Source organism: Diabrotica undecimpunctata, chromosome 9 (genome assembly GCF_040954645.1).
Source record: "Diabrotica undecimpunctata isolate CICGRU chromosome 9, icDiaUnde3, whole genome shotgun sequence".
Lineage (NCBI taxonomy): Eukaryota > Metazoa > Arthropoda > Insecta > Coleoptera > Chrysomelidae > Diabrotica > Diabrotica undecimpunctata.
In genome coordinates, this window is record NC_092811.1 from 21,612,419 (window position 1) to 21,636,298 (window position 23,880).

Here is a 23,880-nt window from a genome sequence, read left to right on the forward strand (position 1 = left end):
CATTTAAAGTTCGTTAAAACCATTAAAAGTTGGCGGTTTGTTTCAGTATAAAAGGTTGAATCAAAGCGGCATCCAGAGATTTTACTACTGATCCTCGTGCCGGATAGTCGACATTCAAGACTTCGTACTGGGCCCTCAAGACACTCAAGACTTCTGTCTAGTTTCTCACGCGCACCAGACTCTCAAAATTGGTGTAAAAATATACGCGCTTTATGTAAGCTTTCGTTTACATATAAGAAAAATCAATAGCTAAAATGTTAGTTAAATACTTTTGTAAACAACAATCTTTTGTAACTAAATTATTATTACCAGTTCGACTTAGAAAATTGTTTTGACGAAGGATTATTTAATCCTTGTTTACATACTTAGCCAATTCGAAGGTCTGGCCAGCTTTTTGTGTTGTAGAAAGGAGACAATTCACAACAGCTTCTTCTTTCCAAAGTGTACCTCGGTTAAGATAGACAAAATGCCCGCACTCCCAGAATTCATTTTTTCTTTAAATTTTTTTTACATTCTGTGTAATTTTTAAATAAGACAGCGCAGTTGCAAGCCGCCACCCTTCCCTCCAACCTATTACACCTAAAAACGTCATTTTTTTGTTTTTATTATTTTTTTTTTTTCGGTGAGTTGCAATCAATTATAATTAACGCTAAAATTGTGCTGGGTCTCATTTTTTATTCACGTACAACGGAAAAAAATGAAAAAATTTATTCAGGTTGTATAGATCTCAAAAAATATAAATTTCTATTTCGTTCATCGTCTCCATCTGTGAATCTATAAAAAAAATACAAGTTTTGATAAAACTTCAACTATGCGTGTGAAGTTTTTGAAATTTTTAAATCGATTGAAACTCACCGAAAAGATCTAAAATAATCTATAAAATCTAAAAAATAACTTTTGGGAGTATTTGTGGGGGGAGGGTGTGGCTGTCTAAAATTGCGTTAAGTCTTATTTTTTAGTCACATAGAACGTAATAATGTCCTAAAAATTCTGAAAAAACTTTAGAAGATACCGAAAAATGTATTATAGCTATGCCTAAAAAACAAATTCAATTGGAAAGTTGCAATGATTCAGATGAAAGTGGAGTTCAAAATTTAGATAACCTTTTTGAGTTTAGTAATTTTGGAGATCAGTAAGTTCTCAAAAGTTGTGCGATGACGTATAAAACTTGTTCACATAATTATCTTCAGCTTCTTTAAAAATGCTTTACTTTTTATTGATATCATGGGAACTGATATCATTATTTCCATGGACTGCTCAATGTGTTAAGGCGTACTCAAACGACTCGTGTACTTGACAACTACAAAACTATTTGCCTACTTTACAAGTATATGAGCTTTACGATTGCGATGGCAAGCAGAGCGCTCATACGACGTGCACAATTGACAAGTACACGAGCGTGAAAAGACATGGCAAGTAAACGCAAGTATTCTTACAAACCTTGACAACTAAATCAGCGGTGTGACAGTTAATATGGATAGAGGACGTCCGGAAAATCTCGTTGCTTCCTCAGTTTTTGTTGCGATAAGCTCTGCTTTTTTAATTAAATTAAAAAAAAAGAGTAGAAGATGGTGAATGGTATCATTAAATAAAGGTCGAAACAGATAATTACCTGTTTTACTATTTTACGAAACCAGCATTGTAGATACAGAAACTTAAAAAAATATACAGGGTGAGTCATAACTATTGGGACATAGACCAAATATGCCTTAATAAAATGTTCCTGAGAAAAAATATACAGGGTGTTAAAGTTAATTTTTCTTTTTCGTTTTTTGCCAATAGTTTTCCTGTATATTTATAAATTGCTAACAAAATTGGCACAGAGGCATAATCTTAGACAAGAAATAGTATTTTATTTACAATTTTACATTTTGTCATAGAGGGCGCCACGTGGATCATTCCTAATGATCAAATTGAGTCTAAACTTTTTCTGATGAAACTTTTTAGTAATTTTTATTAGAAAATATGACGTAAATATCATTTTTACGTAAAATTGGTACTCTTGTTTAAACATGATAATTTCAACCGTTTTCGATAAAAACGCAGTCGAACTGCTTAGAGTCTTAAAAAAGGATTTCAAATATTATTTCATTTATGTAAAGTATGCTTTGGACTGTCAGATAATTGTTGTTGGTAAATGTCATTTGTTTAGAGTAAATTATTTTTGATGTGACAGTGTAGTGTAATGTTGCATTTTTTAAAAGTAATCATTACTTTTTTTAATTGAAATGTCTCGTCACAATCATTTTACTAATGAAGAAATGCGAGATATGATTTGCGTATACACACAAGAAAATTTTTGCGGTCTCGGCAGCCAGAAGGTATAGAATGTTATACGCAAACAGAAGGCAACCAAATCACAAAACTTTTGCAAGATTATATCGTAGTTTAGGTGAAACTGGGTAATTTCACAATAAAAATCGGGGTGGTTGACCGAAACAAATCACACCTAATCAAGAAGATGAACTTTTGGTTCGAGTAGATGAAAATCCTGAAATAAGCTCACGACATCTATCAGCAGCAACAGGAGTAAGTCAGTCGTCTATTGTTAGAATTCTAAAAAAAGAGAACCTCCATCCTTATCACTTCACTCCTGTTCAAAATTTACTTCCAACAGATCTTCCACGACGGTTACAGTTTTGCCAACGTATTCTGAATAAACATCGCAATGACAGACACTTTATTAAGAATATTATGTTCACCGACGAAGCAACTTTTACCAGACGAGGGATTTTTAATTGGCGAAATAGTCATTATTGGGAAGAAGAAAACCCGCATGCTATTAAAGCTAGACATTTTCAGCATGACTTTAAATTGAATATTTGGTGTGGCATTATAGGCGACCAACTACTAGGGCCTTATGTTCTTCCTCCGAATTTAAATGGAGATTCTTATTTATTCTTTTTGGAAAATACTCTTAGTGATATTTTAGATGATCTGTCAATGGATATAAGAAGAAAAATGTGGTTTATGCAGGATGGAGCGCCACCTCATTTTTCATTAGCTGTTAGAAATCATCTTAATGACGTATTTCCTCAACGATGGATTGGCAGAGGCAGTGATTTTCAATGGCCACCAAGATGTCCTGAGTACAACCCGCTAGATTTTTATTTTTAGGGACATATGAAGTCCTTAGTTTATGCCAATGAAATTAATACACGAGACGAACTTTGGAGATACATTTAAAATGCAGCTAATCTTATAAGGGGACAGACTAATATTTTTTTAACGTCCGAAAATCCTTTATAAAAAGAACTAGAAAAGGCATAGAAATCGAAGGAGACCATGTAGAACATTTAGTTTGAGTTCTTTTAAGTTAAAGTGTGTTTAGTTTTGATTTATCGTCAAAATGGAAACCTTACGTTAGTTGCATTTTTGTTTATTAGTTTGGTATTTGATAGTGGAATTGTAAATAAAATACTATTTCTTGTCTAAGATTATGCCTTTGTGCCAATTTTGATAGCAATTTATAAATATACAGGGAAACTATTAGCAAAAAACGAAAAACAAAAATTAACTTTAACACCCTGTATCTTTTTTCTCAGCAACATTTTATTAAGGCATATTTGGCCCAATAGCCATATTTTGGTCCAAATAACCTGTCCTTAGTCTATGTCCCTATATTTATGACTCACCCTGTATATAGATATTTTTTTGTAGATACAGCGCCACCTATATGTTGCAGAATCTCAAACGAGAACCTTCAGCGAATTAGCAAATCTTTTTTTTCTTCAATTCATCTATAGTGCACTGTATGCGCTTGTATTCTTTTATTATTATTTATTATGTTTTATTATATATTATTTATTTATATATTTTATTCTTTTATATTTAGTTCTTGTATTCTTTTTCAGGCATCATTAACTGTACGACGATTTTTATGTTCTTTGTGTTTGGTCATCGAGACGACCGGCTCATTTTTATAAAAATCAAGAAACTGCAACACAACGTCATTTGTCCACTCCATTTCAAATAAAAAAACACACACACACACACACACATAAATAAAACGTCTGTACGCTCCTGAGGTCTTTGAAAACTAAATGAATAGTCGCAGTAACTGCCAATTATTTATACATTTCGTTTGATCGCCTCGACAAGTATGTACTTCGCAAGTGTACGAATAATCGATGCCTTTGACTCGGGTCATTTTTACCGACAACATATGGAAAACCAACGATTGACAAATAATTGTACGAGCAACTCACTCACACGACATGATAAGTATACGCAAGTGACGATTATTCGCCAAGTACACGAATTGTTTGAGTCCGGCTTTAGTCGTACATATTAGGTATTTTAATTGTTATTTCTATTGAAAAGTAATTTTATTCTGATCTCTACTAATAAGTCATGTTTTATAGTCTTAATATAAGTATATAAGCCTAAATATTTGTCATGCAAAAACTACTCTATATGTTAATTATTAAAAACAGAAAAAAATACTACAAACGCGTTACATATTCATGCACTCTACGCCAATGTTCGTACTACTACCATGCCGCCGTGCACATAAAACACCCTAAAGGTCATTATTTCTTACCTCCTCCACGTATTTCGTGTTTATTGGGGACTGTAAAAAAAAGAACATTATTATTTGTATGCTTGTGTCTTTTCAGAAAAAATAAAAAACCTATTAACACGGTTAGCTTGTCAAAGGAAGTATGAGTTTTTTAGACAGTCAACCTTTGAGGGGAGATTGGATTAACATAATGAGTTCTTTCGTTTGTGACTTTAAAATGATGTACGCAGAAAAGTAATGAGCCCTTATCTTTATTTGTTTTCTGTAGGAAAATAAAAATCGACGAAAATATAAACACCTTATATGTAATATATGTAACTTCGTTTAAAATCTTTTTAACTGTAGCTTAAATGAGTTTTTCCAAAAATAATCTCCATATTTTTAAAATAATATAAATTCCATTTTTTATTATAGAAGATTATATTACAAGTCAATAATCATGGTAATCATTCCCGAGGAATATATATATATATATATATATATATATATATATATATATATATATATATATATAACAGGAATTCCACAGTTTTCACTGTGTTCCTTCACTCAACCGTTTTCTCCAATTTTTCCTGTTTAGTAAGTCCCCTTCCTGTAGGTTTCTTCTACTCATTGCTTCGTCCACTTCATCCCTGAAAGATCTTCGGGGTCTGCCTCTCTTTCTTCTTCCTATCGGGCTCCACTCTGTTATTCTACTTATCCACCGATTTTGGTCTGCTCTTCTGACATGTCCGTACCAGGTTAACCTCTTCTGTTCGATGTAGTCTATTATGTCGGAGTTCATTCCCATTCTCCTCTTAATCTCCATGTTATTTATTCTATCTCTTCTTGTTACTCTGCAGCTTCTCCTTAGGAATTCCATCTCTGTTGCTCTTATTTTGTTTTTGGTTTTCTTATTTATTGTCCAATTTTCACACCCATAAGTGAGGATACTTCTTGTCATGGTATTATATATTTTTTTCTTTGTTTTCATGCTGATGTTCTTATTCCATAGTACCGGGTTCAATTTTCGTATGCAGTCTCTTGTTTGTCCTAGTCTATTTTTTATATCTTCCTCCGTTGTTCCTTTGTTTGATATTATGAAACCTAAATACTAATACTTGTCTGTTCCTTTGATTTGTTTACCTTCGTCTATTTCCAGCTGTTTTATTTCTGTATTCTCCGTTGTAAGGTATTCAGTTTTCTTTAGGTTTATTTCCATCCCATTCTTTGTATATTCCTGCTCCAGTTTTCTCATCATAAAACTGAGGTCATCCTCGTCTTGTGCGATCACTATTTGGTCGTCGGCAAAACTTAGCGTATATAGATATTCGTTCCTTTCTGGTATACCCATTCCTTCGCACTTTCTTTTCCATGGTTTCAGGTTTTTTTCCAGGAATATTTTGAACAGGGTGGGGGATGTGGAGCAACTCTGTAGTAGTCCCTTTGTCGTCTTAAATGGACTGCATATTCTATTGCCCGTTTTGATAGCTACTTCGTTATTCTTGTAGAGTGCTTTTACCGCGTTTATTAATCTTCGTGGAACTTCGATGTCTTCCATTGCTTCCCATAGCTTGGTTCTAGGTATTGAGTCATATGCCTTCTTAAGATCAACAAAAGCCAGATGGACCGATCTATTTTTGGCCATTCTTTTTTCTATTAGTTGTTCGACCGTGTAAATGTGATCTAAGCATGCTTTCCCCGCTGTGAAACCTGCCTGGTCTTCTCCGATTTTATCTTGTATATATATTTCTAATTTTTCCTTTATGGTCTTTCCATACAGTCTGCCTATAGACGATATAATGCTGATTCCCCGATAGTTTTCGCAGTTTTTTCTATTTCCTTTCTTGTATATTGATGTCATATATGCTTGGGTCCATTCTGTTGGTAAGTCTTCTCCATTAAGTGCTCTCTCAAACATTTTATGTATCATACGGAATAACTTTTCCGATCCGTTTTTTATCAATTCATTTGGTATTCCACCGGGACCTTCTGCTTTTTTGTTCTTTAGAGTTTTGATCGTTCTTTTTACCTCAGCTAGGCTTAATTCGATTTCATCATGTGTGTAGATTTCTATTCCGTCTATTTCTGATTGTTTGAATTCGGGGCGGTCTTCAGTTAGCAATTTTTTATAGTATTCTTGCCATTCGTTTTCTTTGATTTGACCGATCTTGATTTTCTCTGTCTTATTTCTTTGGAGCGACCTTAAGATGCGCCATGACTCTCAATTTCTCGTTCCTCCTATGTGCTGTTCTATCTCTGTGCATGTTTTTTCCCATCTTTCATTTTTTTCATTTGCCACTTTTCTTTTCACTTCTTTATTTTTTTTTCTGTATAGTTCCAAGTCCTCATAGTTTTTTGTTTTCAGGTATTTTATATGGAGTTCTTTTTTCTCTTTTATGCATGTTAGTGTGTCTTCGGTTAATTTCGTAGTTTGGTGGGTGTATTTTTGGTCCACTTCTCCAAGAGCTTCTAGGGCTGCTGTCTTCATGCTGGTTTTTTTGTGTTCGTATGTTTGTTCTAATGTTTCATACCAAAACTCTTCTAGCTTTTGGTCCAATCTTCGCTTATATAGGTCTTTTATTGAGTCTTCTTCTAATACATTGATTTTAAATTTCTTTTCTTGGGTTGAGCAGGTATTGACATGTGTAGCTGGAGCCGTAACTTGGTCAGACTCTCCCTGGGTCGGTTACTGTTGGGTCCATATAAAGGGGAATTCCATCCACGCGATTACTAGTTTGTGATCTGTGCCGCATTCTGCGCCTCGCTTTACTCTCACGTCTTTTATTTTTATCGAGCTTTCGTGGTTTACTATAACATTCCCGAGGAATAACCCAGTCAAAATAAAAAAAAAATATGTCGACCTTCATTTTATTTTAAATTGGAACCTCTTGTGAATCAAAGTTTATTCGAATAGCCTAATCCATTTAAATATCTATTTAGGTTTATTTTCAGCCGTTAATCTTAAGGCTCTGTGACCCCAAAACTCTCATCATATACAACCTAGTCCACCTGATATCCCCGGCACCTTGAGAAGGCAAGATTTGGGCCTTCAGACTTGCCAATCGAGAAGCCGATGAATTGGTATTTCGTGCCGGTATTTATACTTGACCAGTACTGCCCAGAAATTGACAGGGCGTAGCGTAGCTGCGTAGCGAGGGTGACGTCGATGTACGATCTGGAATCGTCTCTCACAAATGTTGGCTTCAAACCTGTCTTTAAAACTACAAGATCTAGTGATCCGATCCATTCCATTAACATCTGCCCCCAAGTGTCAGTGATAGGTGAGACCTATTCCGCAGATTTTGCGTTGAAGTAGCCGAGCACCACGCACTCGTCATCCAGTCGCCTAACCTCTTTCATGGTTACATTTAAGCTATTCTCGTACTCTATATTCGGTAAAATATAGCAGCAGATTAGATTTAATCTCTTTATTTTCACCTATATATAGCCTAAATGAGCATCAATCCCTTACACTCTTAATTTGCGAGTGACCGACGATACACCGACGATACCAGCTTCATTCACAAACCAGTCGCCAGATCTCCAAACAGGGTTGAGCGTGCTGAAAGCTTGTTGAGCTTTTCGTATCCTCATACGAATATCGTCTTCTGTACCTCCGTTTTCTGTTATGACACTTCCAAGATACGTAAAGTTTTCCACATTTTCAATCTGCATATTGTCGATAGTAAATAGCGTGTTGTTCCTTGCATTTATTCTCATGGACTTGGTTTTACTAATATTGATTTTCAAACCTATTTTATTGGCTTCAGTGGAAAGTGTTTCCAATTGGTAAGCCAGATCTTGGAACCTTTGACCTAATAGACAGATATCGTCCGCGTATTCTAGATCGCTTAGGCGTGTGGTTAACGTCCATTGTATCCCTCTTGTGTCGAAGTCTAGTTTGGAGAGAACATAGTCTATAGCTATGTTAAAAAGAAACGGAGAAAGCACGCATCCCTGTCTAACTCCAGTAAGTACGTTGAATTCGTCACTGTTGATCCCATTGTGTGTCACGCTGCATTTCGCATCAGTATATAGTGACTTTATAATAGAAATTATTTTTTGCGGGATGTTTCTTAGCTCTAAAATTTTCCATAGAGCAGCGTGAAACAAGCTATCAAAGGCACGTTCAAAATCAACAAAAACCATGTATAGGGGTGTGTTCCATTCAACCGATTGTTCCATTATTACCCTCACAGTATTAATGTAGTCTATGCAGGACGATTCTGGCCTAAAGCCTGCTTGATTAGCTCGAAACTCAACCTTGTTTGTTATTCTTTTCAGTATGATGGTCGCAAGAATTTTATTTATGACAGTAAGCAAGGTTATTCCTCTCCAATTTTTGCACAGTGTGAGGTTGCCTTTTTTGGAAGCTTGATAATGTTACCTTTTTTCCAGCCCGCTGGAATGTGGTTTGTTTCCCACACCTCTCGGATTATGGGGAGCAAAAGTTCAGCAGTTAGATGCGGATCAGCTTTAAGCATTTCAGCAGCAATGTTATCGATTCCTGGTGACTTGTTGTTTCTCAGATATTTGATAGCTGTTATTATCTCCGTTTTGGAAGGGGCCTCGCAAGAAATATGCAAGTCTATATTCTGCGGGTTTTCGACTATTTCGTCTGCGTTATCTCTGGAAATACCTAGCATCTCCTGAAAATGCTCTTTCCATCTCTCTACTTGGTCATCTGTTGTAGTAAGCAATTCGCCTGTTTTGGATCTTACAATGTTCGAACAGTGGGACCCTTTTTGTGTTAGTCGTCTAGTAATTTGGTAAAGCTCCCTAGTTCTGTTGTGTTGTGCAGCTGTTTCTGCTTGTTTTGCAAGTTCTTAAGCCCACCTTCTTTTGTCTCTTCTTGCTTTTCTTTTAACTGATTTATTTATTGTTTGATATTCCTGTTGTCGGTGTGCTCTTCTTTCTATAGTTCTTGCTTGCAGGATATCTTTTTTTCGTTGTTTTCTTTCCTCGATAAGATTCCATGTTTCATCTGATATCCATTCCTTTCTATCTTTCTCTTTTATATTCAGTTTGTCTTCAGCTATTTCTGTCAAAACATCTGCTATATCTTCCCAGCTATTTATTTCACGTTCTCTTGTTTTGAGTTAAAGTTCCTCTCTAAACATATGTCTTCCTGGGACCGTTTTTAGTTTAGGGAACGAACTAAGAATAAACAACACATTTTTTGACCAGAAAGACCAACACAAATATACATTTAATAACACCCGTGGACAAAAATCTATGATAGATTATGTTATAACCAACCGAGATATACATCCATCGAAAATAATCGATGTAAGATGGCTCAACTCAGCAGATGTAGGTGGCGACCATAGCCTAGTATTATATAAAATAAGAATCGTCCTGAAATACTTCCCCCCAAGAGAGCGGCGCCAACACAAATAAAAATCAAAGTCGAAGGACTAAATACGGAATCCACGGAATACTTATACAGGAAAAGAATATCACAGAAGACCGCTGGGTATGAAATATTAGAAAACGATAACATCGAGGATAGCTTGTAAAACACAACAAACACAACGGGCATACAACCACTATAAACGAATCAGAAATGAAACGAATACTTTAGTTAGACAAATAAAAAAGGAACACTGGCAGAGATTCTCAAAACAGATGGAACACGATTTCTACAAAACACAAAAAGAAATATGGAGATTGATCAGAGGACAAAGAAGAGAGATAAACGAACTAATAAAAATGAAACTTATTCAGAAGGAAACATGGGTAGACTACTTTGGATTCCTATTTGCTAAAAGTGACGATAATGAAACACCAACACCAGAGGTGACGACAAACGAAGAAATAAATATTGAGGAGGAAGAGGTAAAGGATTAAAGCAAAAATCTGAATTTGGTTTCGAAAATTAGTTTACGGATTTTAATATCAGATGTCGCTATTTGTGTCTATACGAAGCCATGTTAGACTTGCTTTCTAAGACAGAAAAGATTTATTTTCACGTTCAGAGCGACTGTAAATATCGTCTCTAAAGAGCCCTATTAGGGCGAAATACGTATAAGGTATTTTCGTAAGCTCCGGGGGAGGACGGTGTCGTCACGGAAGCGATAAAGATAGGAGGCTCAGTACTGATAACCAAAATTCAAAAGCTCTTTAATCTATGCCTATGGAATCAAAATATCCCAACAAAGTGGAATAATTCAATAGCTGTACTCTTACACAAGAAGGGAGATATAGCAGACCTGGAAAGATACAGACCAATCAGTCTCCTTAACCATCTTTATAAATTAAACACCCGAATAATAACGAACAGATTAGAGACAAAGCTGGATTTTTACCAACCTAGGGAACAAGCCGGTTTCCGCCCTAATTACGGCACAAACGATCACCTGCAGTGCCTAAAAACCTTGATAGAAAAAACTAACGAATATAACCGTCCCTTGGCATTGATATTTGTAGACTTTAAATAGGCGTTTGATACAGTGGAACTACCGTCCATCTTAAGAGCACTAAAATATTGCAGGGTCGACCACAGATATTGTAATATAGTTAAAAATATATATGAAAATGCCACAACAACCATAAGTCTACATTCAGCAACTAATAAAATAAAGATAAAAAGGGGAGTCAGGCAAGGTGATACCATGTCACCAAAGCTGTTTATTACCGTTCTTGAGTATGCATTTAAAAGACTAACATGGCAACAGAAAGGAATATTCATCGATGGAGAAAGATTAAACCATCTACGTTTTGCGGATGATATCGTGCTTCTGTCAGATAATCTGGGAGAGATCAAAGACATGCTCCAAGAACTGAATGATATACTACAAGAAACTGGGCTGGAGATAAATTTCGAGAAAACCAAAATGATGACCAATATGGTTCCCAGCGAAGAGATACAGAGCTAAATAAACGAATCACGTTGGGATGGGCGGCATATGGAAGCATGAGAGACATTTTTAAAACAAATACCCAATTCACCTGAAAAGGAAGGCATTTAACCAATGCATCTTACCAGTCTTGACCTACGGAGCAGAGACCCTAACTTTAACGAAAGCTACTGCCGAAAAACTGAGGGTAACACAAAGGCGAATGGAGAGATCAATGCTGAGCCTGACCTTGAAAGATCGCGTGAGAAATGGGGAGATACGCCGACGAACTGGTGTAGACGATATTATACTGCGAATCAATAAACAAAAGTGGAGGTGGGCTGGACATGTTGCTAGAATGGAAGACGGAAGATGGACGAAGAGATTATTGGAGTGGAGACCAAGAGCCGACAAGCGAAGTCGAGGCAGACCACCCACCCGATGGACCGGATGGAGAGAGAACTGGAGACGTTTGGAGGAAGCCTATATCCAACAATGGATGTGAAAATGGGGCTGGATGATGATGATGATGACGTATAAGGTGGATACACAGACGCACTGTACGTGCAATTAAATCTTAACTGTCTTTTTCCTTTCCTAATATATATGTCTTAATGCACTGCAATTTTTTTAAAGAAATAGATCGAAACCTGTCTGTTTTAAAAGATAGAAGAACAAGAAGAAGAGAAACCAAAAATATTTTAGTGACAAAATGAGTTAAATATTGAATGAATTATATACCAAAGTACGTTTCGGTGTCTTTTATTACAAATCAAGCTAACAAACTTATTACACATTTTGGTCCTTTCAAATTAATGAAATGAGTCCCTTTGTATTAAGCGACATAAGTTTCGGACGAAATAAAAAAGAAGCTCGGCGAAAAAATCAAGATTTACGAGAAATAAAATCTGACTTAAATTAAAAGATACGGGCACCGGGGTCGCTAGCGAGTAACAATTCTTAATTTCAAGCACCAGATAACCCCGTAAGTCATATCTTGAGACATATTTTTCGCCAGCAAAACGCTGATTTTTATCGTAAGACAGTGGAAAACCGAATAAGGAAAGTTTTAACCGTCGACAGGGCGCATCCAGTCGACTGAGAATTGTCACCCCACGGGCGTATACTCTGTCTTTTTGTCAGACATTCCAAATTGTAATGCTACAATGAATTTAGAAAAATAGTAAGGTTAAGAAAATCCTATACAAAAAAATATTCAGTCGGTTATTTATATTCGAAAATCGAAGAAACTGTGACGCAGTAGATCCAAACGTAGTGGTAAAATGTGTCAATTATTGTGATGGTTTTTTGTTGGATATCTAGAAGTATACAAGAAAAAAGTTTGTCCACTGCTGGACATAGATCTTCCTCATAATTTTGCATCTGTTTCGATGTTGTTCCTGTTGCATCCAATTCTTATGGCAACGTTTTAGATCATCAGTCCAACGTGTTATTGGACGACCTCTTCTACGGTAGTTATTATCTCTTGGTCTCCATTCCATTATCCGTTTTGTTCATTTGTAATCTGTCATTCGAGCCACGTGACCTGCCCACTTCAATGTTGTTATTTTCTCTAGAGCAACAGCTACATCTGATCTTTGTAGCTGGCGGATTGGGACCGTATCTTGCAGTGAAACACACAGCAGAGCATGCTCCATTGATCTTTAAGCCACACAGATTGTTTGCACCGTTCTCCTTGTCATGGTCAATGGTTTCGCTTCGTAAGTCAACACAGATCACAATTTTTGGCTGTTACTGTATAGATCTTAATTTTTAATCGACAGTCTTCCATATATCTGTAGTTTATATATTGTATTGATAAAAAATTATCCCTACAAAAACATTTAACGGTTAGATTAAATTTAAACTTTAATTTTATAAGCTGGGATCTCATAATACCCCGCCAGCCGTTTATGTCATATAAAATGATTTTTTTTTTGTACATGTTTAAATTAACGAAATAATATACATATATTAAGTTCCAGTGTCAGTTGGTTTCTTGTCGTATTTGTGAATAGTGCATAAAATTGTAAACATGAGCTACGTTTCATTTATATCTAGCCAAAAGCAACTGAATGAAGGTAAACTTTTACGTTTACTTGAAATTGATGATCCAGAGCTTGATATCAATGAGGATACAGTAAGTGATTTGAAAAATAAAGACAATGTAAGAGAGGTGGAAGGAGAAAATGACCTTATTATTGATCAAAGCATTAGAGTAAAATGAACCAACAGTTACTGACTCAAAGTTTACCGGAATATGTATCTAAATATGGAACTGACTGGTCAAGGTTGCCAAAAAACACAAAAGTGAAACGCACAAAGGCCAATATTCGTAGACATGCTCTAGGACTTTCAAATTACAGTGATAATATATTAAGTATCAAAAACGCTTTCCTTCTGTTTTTTTTTCACACGAAATTCTAAACATAATTGTCATGGAAACTAATCGGAAGGCTCAAGCGTATTACGATAAATGGAATAGTGAAAACCAAAATAAAACTAAAGTGTATGTTTGCGTTGATTCTGTAGATTCAAGCCTATATTGGAGTATTGCTTATACTTAGAGCTTTTCATGGATCGAAAGAGGCGATCGATGTGCTTTGGTGAGACCCTATTGCTAATTGCCGTCCTATAATACCAGCTGCTATGTCAAGAGATAGGTTCAAATAAATAATTTCATTTATACGTTTTGACAATTTTGAAATCAGACAAGAACGAAAATCAGTAGATAAACCGGCCCCTATAAGAGATGTATGTAATATTTTTATTTCTAATTGTAAGAAATCACTTAACCAGTCGACCATCTATGTGTAGATGAGCAGCTCGTGCCTTTTAGAGGTAAAGCACCATTCCGAGTTTATATGAAGAGCAAACCTGACAAGTACGGTACAAGTACAAAAATTAGATTTCTACCAACCGAGAGAGCAGGCAGGATTCCATTCAAATTATGGTACCAATGACCACCTCCATACTGCAGGATTGACCACTGGTATAGTGAACTTATTTAAAATATTTACAAAAATGCCACTAGATACACGATAAAATCCGACCAATAAAAATAAAACGTGAGATAAGACAAGGAGATACATTGTTACCGAAATTATTTATAACGGCATTAAAGTATGCCTTTAAGGTGGCCAATTGGGATCACATAGGAGTAACAATACACAGCGAAAAGCTTAACCATTTCCGTATTGCAGATGACATTGTCCTTAATACAGATAATTTAGGAGAAGCCACAGATATGTTAAATTAATTGAACTTTGTATGTTCGAAAGTGGAGAAGTGAAATAAACTTGACCAAAACTAAGTTTATGACAAATATGGTCCCCAATAACCATTTAACTATTTAAGACAAAGTGATAAAACTGATGGAGAAATATATGTATTTGGGTCATGAAATAAGAATCAGCAGGGATAACCAAACATGCGAAATCCAAAGACGAATTACTTTAACGTGGGCAGACTTTAACAAACTGCGAGACACACTTAGGGCCAACATACCAATTAGCCTCAAAAGAAAAGTATTTGATCAATGCGTATTACTGGTCAGGACCTATGGGGCGAAAACTATGACTCTAACCAAGACTACGGCCTCGAAATTGACAGTGGCATAGATACGAATGGAACAGTCTATGCTGAGAATGAGGTTGCGGGACTGAATAAAAAACGAAGATCTGCGAAGAAGGACCAGTATTGTTGATGTTGTGGAGCACATAGCGGAACTGAAATGGAACTGGGCAGGCCATGTAGCGAGAACGCACGACTCACGATGGACAAACAACATAACAAACTGAAGGCAAAGAGCAGACAGACGTAGTACAGGAAGACCACCTACACGTTGAGTTGACGACATCAGGAATATCACCAAAAATTGGCAACAAAACGCACAAAATCGTAAAGAATTAAGGAGTTTAAGGGAAGCCTATGTCCAGCAATAAACGTGATAAATGAAGGCTGGATGATGATGATAATGAACTACTGCGCCAAAAGAAAATTATGTCTATAAAAATGTCATGGTATAACAAATATATTACTCTCCCATTAGTGTCCTAGTTATAGATGATATACAGCAATAAAACATGGCTAACGAGTGTTGACGCTTTTATTTTTCAGAACGACTATAAGAAAATATAAATTTTTTACAATCACCCTCACCTATTATAAATCATACTAATAATTTGAGAGGGGACATTTTCTTTGTTAATGTTTATCAGAATATTATTTTTTTTTGTTTTAAGATAAAAACCTGTCTGGGTTTAGTCAGTCTGTTATCACGTTATTCAAGAATGTTCCCTATTGAGCGAAAGCCGATATACCGGAATTCGGCAATCGATTCTCCTCTTGATTAATGCGCTTTATAGTGATAATGGTTACTTACTGGGATTGGGCCGTTTCGCGAATGAAGGAGATTGATTTGACAAATTAACTTCGTAAGGTGGTTGGTCACTTCAGGATTTAGTAGTATCGAATAACAAGATTATTAGTAATGTTTCGAGCAATTTGCCGATAACGCCCTTAATGGTCTAAACGTTAATCTACATGACGCTATTATTCGGCTCCGTTTTAACCTCAAACAGCCCTTTAAACTGGGTAAATATTTTGATATGTATATTAGTCCATAATTACATTAAGCGGAAATATTTAAATGTTTTAATATTTTTTAATACACTCATATCTTCTTTTTAAGATTTTAAAAAAGACTTGGATTTTGAATGTCAATCAACATGATGATCATACTAAATTGTTGTTTTTTTCAAATTTTATTTAATTTTTAATTGTGCCTACTGCTGGTTTCAAATGTAATGTCTAACCTAATGAGGCACTATCAATCCAAAAATACATATGATTTACAATAGGTCAAATTGTTGCTACAAATATCTAATATTAGCCCAAAAGGCGGTAATATTAGAAAAGCTCTATTAGGGTCATAATAGCATATAAAACGACCTTGACGGTAGTCCTACAAGTAACAGCCGCGATACCACCAATGCACCTCCAGGTTAAAGATAGAGCCAAAACATACGGCAAGAGTAATCAAGAAAAGAAAGAAGAAAAAAGAGAAACCACACAAAATGGCAAGAAGAGTGCGTAAACGAGCAAAGAGCTGCATGAACAAGAACATTGATCCCGGTCGTAAAGGAGTGGGTGGAGTACAAATATAAAACACGAACTACTTCTTCATTGGTCATTAAGACTCCACAGAGAGAATACAACAGATATATGCCCGGAGAGATAGTAAAATGAACCCTAGAGAAAATAAAAACAAACCCCAGATATATAAAACTGTATAGGCCCCAATAATTAGGATTTTTTTTAGAAAATCCTACCAAATCAATTAAAAAAACATAAAAAAACGGCTTCGGCCACCAAAAAAGGCAAAAAATACTAACTAAAAATCGACGAAAGCCACCAAAAAAATGAACATAACCTAAAAAATTCGTGATGTAGGGCTCAAACCCTTAAGCTTCAAGTTTCCAAACTGAGCACATCCCAGGCTTGAGGCTTGAGGTCCAAGCAAGCAATTTCAGTTTAGCGGACATGTCACAAGAGGATAACAGGAATAAATCGCTTAAAGCTAGCCTAAATTTGATCGGTTAGGGAACCATGTCGGAGTTCTATTACCCAGAACTCCAACATCAAGAGTATTTGGCTGATAGTTGTGCCCCTATCGTGCATCAGAGTACTACAGGGGAGAACGGATGGTCTGGAGTATTGTAGAGTGGTGTGATTCCTGTTTATACACAAATTAATACACCTCGCTCCAATGGATTGTTACACCCGAACATAATTTCAAAGGGTGAACAAGTCTCTCATGTTGGGTTTAATTTAATTGCTTGCTTGCTTGCACTGGTCATTTAGAGCATACCTTAAGAGGATAGGCAAAGCAATATATGGTAACTATGTGGACTACAGAATAAGCGACACAGCAGAAGACTGTGTGCTAGAAAAGAGCTATGTGCAAGGGTAGGCATCTTTGGAGCACACAATTTTATGACAGTAGAAAGAAAGGGGGAAATGAGTTTAAAGAATAGGTAACATAAGCAACGGAGAGAAAGAAAAAAGAGAAGCGAAACGGTAGCTGCGTGTGCGAGAGAACGGTTTGGAAGGACGTGCCTCGCGCGTAAGCCGAGAGTGGTTTTAGTTGGTAGGAAGAACTCCGTGGATACATCCGGAGGCAAGATCCCCCAAAAGAGAAATTGCGTTTTGTTGTACTCCATCTACTCTGAATTTAACACACATCAGGTACGATTCACTTGGTACGGTATTTAGAAGATTTTTTTTTATCCCAAAAACTGCGAAACATTGTTAACTCACTAAATTGTACAAAAATATTTAAATATTTTATTTGTATATTGTTACTTATCCCCCTCTAAAGATCTTGTATGACTGATATGCATAATTGAATAAAAAAATATACTTTAAAAATAGGGTTGACTGTTTTTTTTTTCAAATAGTGTTTATCTGCATCTGTAATAATAAACAGAGATATGTAAAACACTCTTAAAGAAAAAATATTGACAAGTTATACCAGAAAAATAGAAAATATTATCACATTTATGTAGGTAGTTTTTATTTTTGTCTGCTTACCTCCATGACTGTTTTGTTCTCGATGCTTATACTATTGGAACCGTTAGCCCATCGTACTGTCGCTGCTGGTCGTGCATTAAATACTTTACAGTCCAACTTTACGTTGGTCCCTTGGACGACGTGATTTTCGACTCCTGTCAAGTTTATGCCGAGTGGTCGAACTGTAACAAGACATAATTTAAGGTAGTTTTTATTTTATTTTTTAAGAATATCTTAAAAAGATAATCAATTAACAAAAGATCTAAAAGTATAGTAAAAAGTGATTTATTAAGTATAGTGAGTTTTTAGGAATATCATCCAACACGTCTTCCAGGTGTCTCTCAGTAGGGAAACACAGAAAATATTTACGTGATTTGCAGAATAGTGTTTTGCCGCCGCCGTAAGTAGGTAATAAAAAGTTCAAATATATCAGATTATTTAATTAATTTGTAGTATTTAAGATATGTATTTAAATGTTTTCAAATTAAAGTAAAATTCAAATTATAACGCGCGGTAATTTTACGATTAGGCTTTACCTATTAAAATGACAACACTGTTTCCTGTATTTCTTGCACTGATGATCAAAAAGATACGAATGTTTATATTTATTAGCACTTTAAGATGGGCATGCATATTACGGACCTCTATATGAAGCAAGAGATCGCTACTATAGTAGAAGCCACAAATAGGATGCAGTGTTGGCCTTACGGCGCGCAGCGATGCCGCTCATGTCGGCACAGTGGTAGGTGTGTGGTAGTTTGGCGATAGACTGATAAATCAGGACCGTACGCGCTTCGTTTCAAAAATCTTTACTCATTAATTCAACTGAGTTAAATAAGAGAGTAAACAAAATAAAGCAAATTAATTGTATAAAAAATGCCTGTACACATAAAATATCTAATACCTCGTAAATACTTATATACATCATCATCAGGACTTTTTATTCCGGGTGGAATGTTTGCCGCTCTTACTTAGAGCTCTCTGATTCGCTTATTGCGGTGAATCACTCCGCATTCCACTTGTATTTTGTCAAAGTTTGTTGTATGACTTGGCTTTCGTTACAATTTTCTTCCACTCATTTCGATAAGTGCATAGTTCCCTCCAGTTTCTCACTTCCAGAATTTTGATATCTCTCATGACCTGATTCTCCCATCTCTCTCTGGGTCTTCCCCTTAGTCTTTGAGTTACTGGTTTCCATCTGGTGATCTTCTTAATCAGTATTTTTCCTTCTCTCTATGTGTCCCAGCCATCTCAGCGTCTGTGCTTTAATAAATCTAACTATATCTTCTCCCTTCATTATGTCTCTTAGTTGATGGTTCATTCTTCTTCTCATTTCTCCGTTGTCCATTCTTATCGGGCTCATAATTCTTCTGAGGATTTTCCTTTCGAAAATTCTCAATTTTTCTTTACCTTTTTCCGTGAGGTACATTGTCTCAGCTGCGTACTGGTCTGATTGCAACTCTGTATATTTTCAGTTTTGTAGTTCTGGATAAGTTCTTGTCCTTCATGAGCCTATGATATCTCCAGTATGTTTTGTTGCCTGCTAGTATTCGTTTCGTTACTTCTTCACTTCTTTTGTTTTGGGCTTTCACTATTACTCCCAAATATTTAAATTGTTGGACTCTTTCAAAAGTGTAGTTTTCTATTTTGATTTCTCTCGTCCTGTTATCTTCTCTTCTAGAGCAGAGTAGATATTTTGTTTTTCCTTTATTAATTTCTAGATCTGTTTTCCGTGCTTCTTTTGCCAGGATTGTTACTGCTTCTTTTAATCTTTGATTGTCTCTTCTAATAAGAACTAAATCATCTGCGTATGCAACTATTTGTGTTGAGGAGTGGGCTATAGTTCCTTTAATTTTGCTGGCCTTGACTGTTCCTTCTATTGCTATGTTGAATAATGTGGTTGACTGTTTCTATTGCAATTTATTTTGTGCTACATACTTCTGTTGTTACTTTAGCTCGAGCTCCATCCATGGTCATTTTTGTTAATCTGAATAATTTTGCTGGTATATCTTGATTTTTCATTTTAATAAATAATTTATTTCTTCCAATACAGTGAAAGGATTGTCTATAGCACCTCTTCAGCTGAATTCAAAATGGATTTTTTTATATATTTCCATGTGGTATTTGCTTCTGTTAGATTTTCCTCTAGGGTTGTCTCATATTGTTGTCTTAGTTCCTGTACTTTTAACTTCTTCAGATTCCATCTTCTTTTGTTTTGTCTTGTTCTCTCTGCTTTAATTATCTTTATTTTGATTTCTCCCATTACTAGAAAATGGTCTGTGTCCGCGTTTGCTCCTCTATATGATCTAACATCGTGCATTATTGCTTTCCATTTTTTGAATATTAGTATGTGATCTATGTGATTGTCATCTGTTGTACCAGGTATCAACCATGTTACTTTATGTTCTCTTCTGTGCATGAAGTTTGTACTTATAATGTATCTGTTTGGTATTGCTGCTAGTTGGCATAATTTTTTTCCGTTATCGTTTGTCTGGTCATGAATGGTTTCTTTCCCTGCTACTTCCTTATACTGGTTTTCTTTGCCTACTTTTGCATTAAAGTCACCAACCATTAGTACTATATCATTTCTGGGTAACCTTTTATATAATTCTTCCAGTTGTTCATATAATTCAATTTAATTATTTTCTTGTGTATTTTCTGTGGGTGCATATATGTTTATGATAGTCATATTGTCTTGTTTGCTTTCTATTTTTATATATGACATTCGCCCATTTATCGCTTTAAATTTTATAACTTTATAACTTTGTCCCTAATTTTATTGTTAACCATAAATGCTGTGCCGTTTTCCCTTGCTTGTTTTCTCCCGAGTAGTAGGTATATTGTGTAGTTTTTCTTTTTGATATTTCCTTCTCCTTTCCATCGTACTTCTTGTAGTGCTAGTAGTCACACACTTGCAATAACAGTTTAACATTAACTAGCTAAAACTCGCGAACTATTTCTTTAGCATAAGAATAGAGGTGACCGCTACAGCTGACCTCTCTGGCGTAAACAGGTTATTTTGTCTACCTACGCCAGAGCGGCCATGTTATTTTCTCAGTCAACGCCATTGCGGTCATTTTAACCGATTTTAAATTTTGGTCGTAGTTTTTTTTTCTTTTAATTTATAAGTTAATTTAGTTTGTGCAAAACTATTTTGGAATACACCTTTCTATAGATAAAGTCACGTTGAGATGGCAGTGTACGGATATAGGATAACAGCGTTGCCAATTCTACTGCCATTGTAAGTTTTGCTACTTTTGTAAAATAAGCAGGGCCAAACTCACGGTAAACTAAGATATGTTTAGGTAAGCTAAAGTTGTTAATAGAAAATTCGTGAATGAAATAAATGGTAATAATTCCTAAAATGCTTTTATACATAATACCGCAGTTAATAGGGAAAAAAATATGAAAAATATTCTACAGGTTTTTTAATGTTCTAAACGGTAGATAAGGGATAACTGATGATAATTCCTTGAAGAATTACAGCCAATTTTGCTTTGTTTATTTTTTAAAGAAAGATGAAGTTTGGAAAAAATCATTTTTTTTGCCTATTTTGTTCCTCGTGCATTTTAGGGAAAAATGTTTCAAATAAATGTTGCAGATCTTAAACAGTTTTTTAATTTTTTAGTTTGTAAATTAAAATACATAAACAAATGACTGAGATAATTGCAAAAAACCCCTAATTGAGGCCCCTAGAACACAAGGGTGTAAGTGCAGTTGCTTATCACTTAGCAACTGATATCTAACAACAGGCACGTACTTTTGGCTTCAAACTTTCTACATTAACAACAATAACACCATCAAAAATTACATGTCATTGAAAACATGCTGAAAACTGAAAAAGTGCTACCTAGGTTTTTAAATTTATATCGAACTTTGAACAAAGATTTTTCAAAACTTTGTTTTTGGCACTTACACCCCTTGTGTTCTAGGGGCCTCAATTGTGCACTAATTTATTAAATGTTCATAACTTTATTTTTTGCATCATGACGTCTAATATAACTACTTGAAATTATGTCGATTAATGAGTTCATAACTTTATTTTTTGCATAATGACGTCTAATATAACTACTTGAAATTATGTCGATTAATGAGTTATTTAAGTGTGCTACATTTCAACCAGATCAACTAAATATTTTATTACCTTTACTGAGAAAAGAATACCCCCGAAAAACAATTTTCAATCATCTTCATTTTCATAATCTAGTTCATCTTCAGAGTCATCGTTTAATGAAATTCTAATAGGTTCAATGTCATCTTGAATGTTGTCTACTGTCCAAAAATTATTCTCCAATTTTATAACATGGTTGACGTAATTTTTCCAATGTCCATTGTTCTGTACTTTATCATAACCTTCATAAATCAATGTTTTAACGTCGTTTTGTTTGAAACTTGAATTCTTAGAGGACACGTACCGTTTCACTTCACTCCACACCATTTCTATTGGGTTCAGTTCACAGTGATAAGGCGGAAGTTTTAAGATATGTACATCTACGCGGCATTGTTCGTCACTGTGATTCCTGTATTTTTCACCAATACAATCAATTTTGTATTTGTCATAAATATTTTTAAATACATTAGCAGTTTCCAGAAGTTCATTTTTTAAGTAATCTTCTTCAAAATAAATGTCCTTTTCATAGAGCCACTCCTTAATTTGACGTTTCACCCAATATTGTTTGGGAAAATTTAATTTCCTAGAGTGATAAGATGCATTGTCCAAGATAATGACATTCTTTTTATTTTTTGGGAGATTCGGTATTAACATCTCTTCAAACCATTTTTCAAATAGATCTCCGTCCATCTCTTCATGGTAATCTTCAGCACCTTTTTTGGCAAGAAAAGTGATGTCAGCACCTTCAACAAATCCGTCTTTGTTTCCTGCATGGACTAAAACAAATCTTGGTCCTTTTCCGGTCGGAGTTTTTAAACCTGTGGTAAGTCCATTTACGAAAGCCTGTCGGCTATTTTTTATTGTTGTATCTTGCCATACTTGCCCATTGGTTATTCCAGTATTAACCCATGATTCGTCCATATAAAGTTTTTCTATTAATATTGAATTTCTACCTTGTTTGCCATATATAAAACCCATGTCGTGCAATAGTCTTCTCAACGTACTCTTGGAAAAATTCGGAAGATGCTCCATTTGCTTAATTTTTTCTAGTACTACGTCAAGGGTTGGAGGAATATTGTCCATAAAAAACCGTGCACTACTTGTCTTATTCTAGACCGAGTTGCTTCATCATATCTATTCTCACGACTATTCAAATAACCGGTTCTTTTTTTTCTTATAGGAGTTACGAGTGGACCATTTTTACTTTCACTTCTATATCGGAATATCGTTCGCTCAGAGACTCCAGTCATAGCAGAAACTTCCCGCACTATTGTTGATACACTTTTATCATTATTACTGTTTGATAAATAGTTAAAAACATTAAACACTATTTTTTTGCATTCACTATTTAACAAATTACCGTTTTTGAATTTTATTACACTCGCGGCCATTTTGACACTGACACGACACAAACGTCTGATATCAACTGAAAATTCTTTTAATGACTCTCAAGTATTTACCTGAATTTATAATTGCTGGCATTAGACAATAATTTTGAATTTATAAATAGGTATATTTTTTTAATTCTAAATTATTTTTTAATGTCTGTAACTGTAAATGCAGGTAGAGAAAGTGTGTCATTAAAAGGACATTAAGATCAAAAACGGATTATACAAATAATTATTTCATTTCCACGAATTGTAAACAATTTTGAACAGAAGATATAATTCCGAAAAGACCAGATTTCCGAAATATAACTTTCTATTTTTAAAATACCAACAGAAAAATTATATAATTAAAAAAATGTAGTATTTTTCCGTTTCACATTCATAAATATTTCCGAAATTATAATTCTTTTATAGGAGCCGGCCCATAACGTACGATTGTAGGTACGATTAAAAACTGACAACAAT

At 35.1% G+C, this 23,880-nt stretch overlaps 1 protein-coding gene across 1 annotated transcript in view; it reads right to left on the minus strand.

The window, feature by feature from the left end:
* The window catches only part of nrm (neuromusculin), a 671,433-nt gene that overhangs the window by 123,008 nt on the left and 524,545 nt on the right, over positions 1 to 23,880 (minus strand). The window contains exons 4-5 of the mRNA XM_072544107.1: positions 17,938 to 18,098; positions 4,544 to 4,573 (exon numbers count right to left, since the gene is read on the minus strand). Coding sequence (XP_072400208.1) covers positions 4,544 to 4,573; positions 17,938 to 18,098 — 191 coding nt within the window. The remainder of the gene's footprint in view (positions 1 to 4,543; positions 4,574 to 17,937; positions 18,099 to 23,880) is intronic.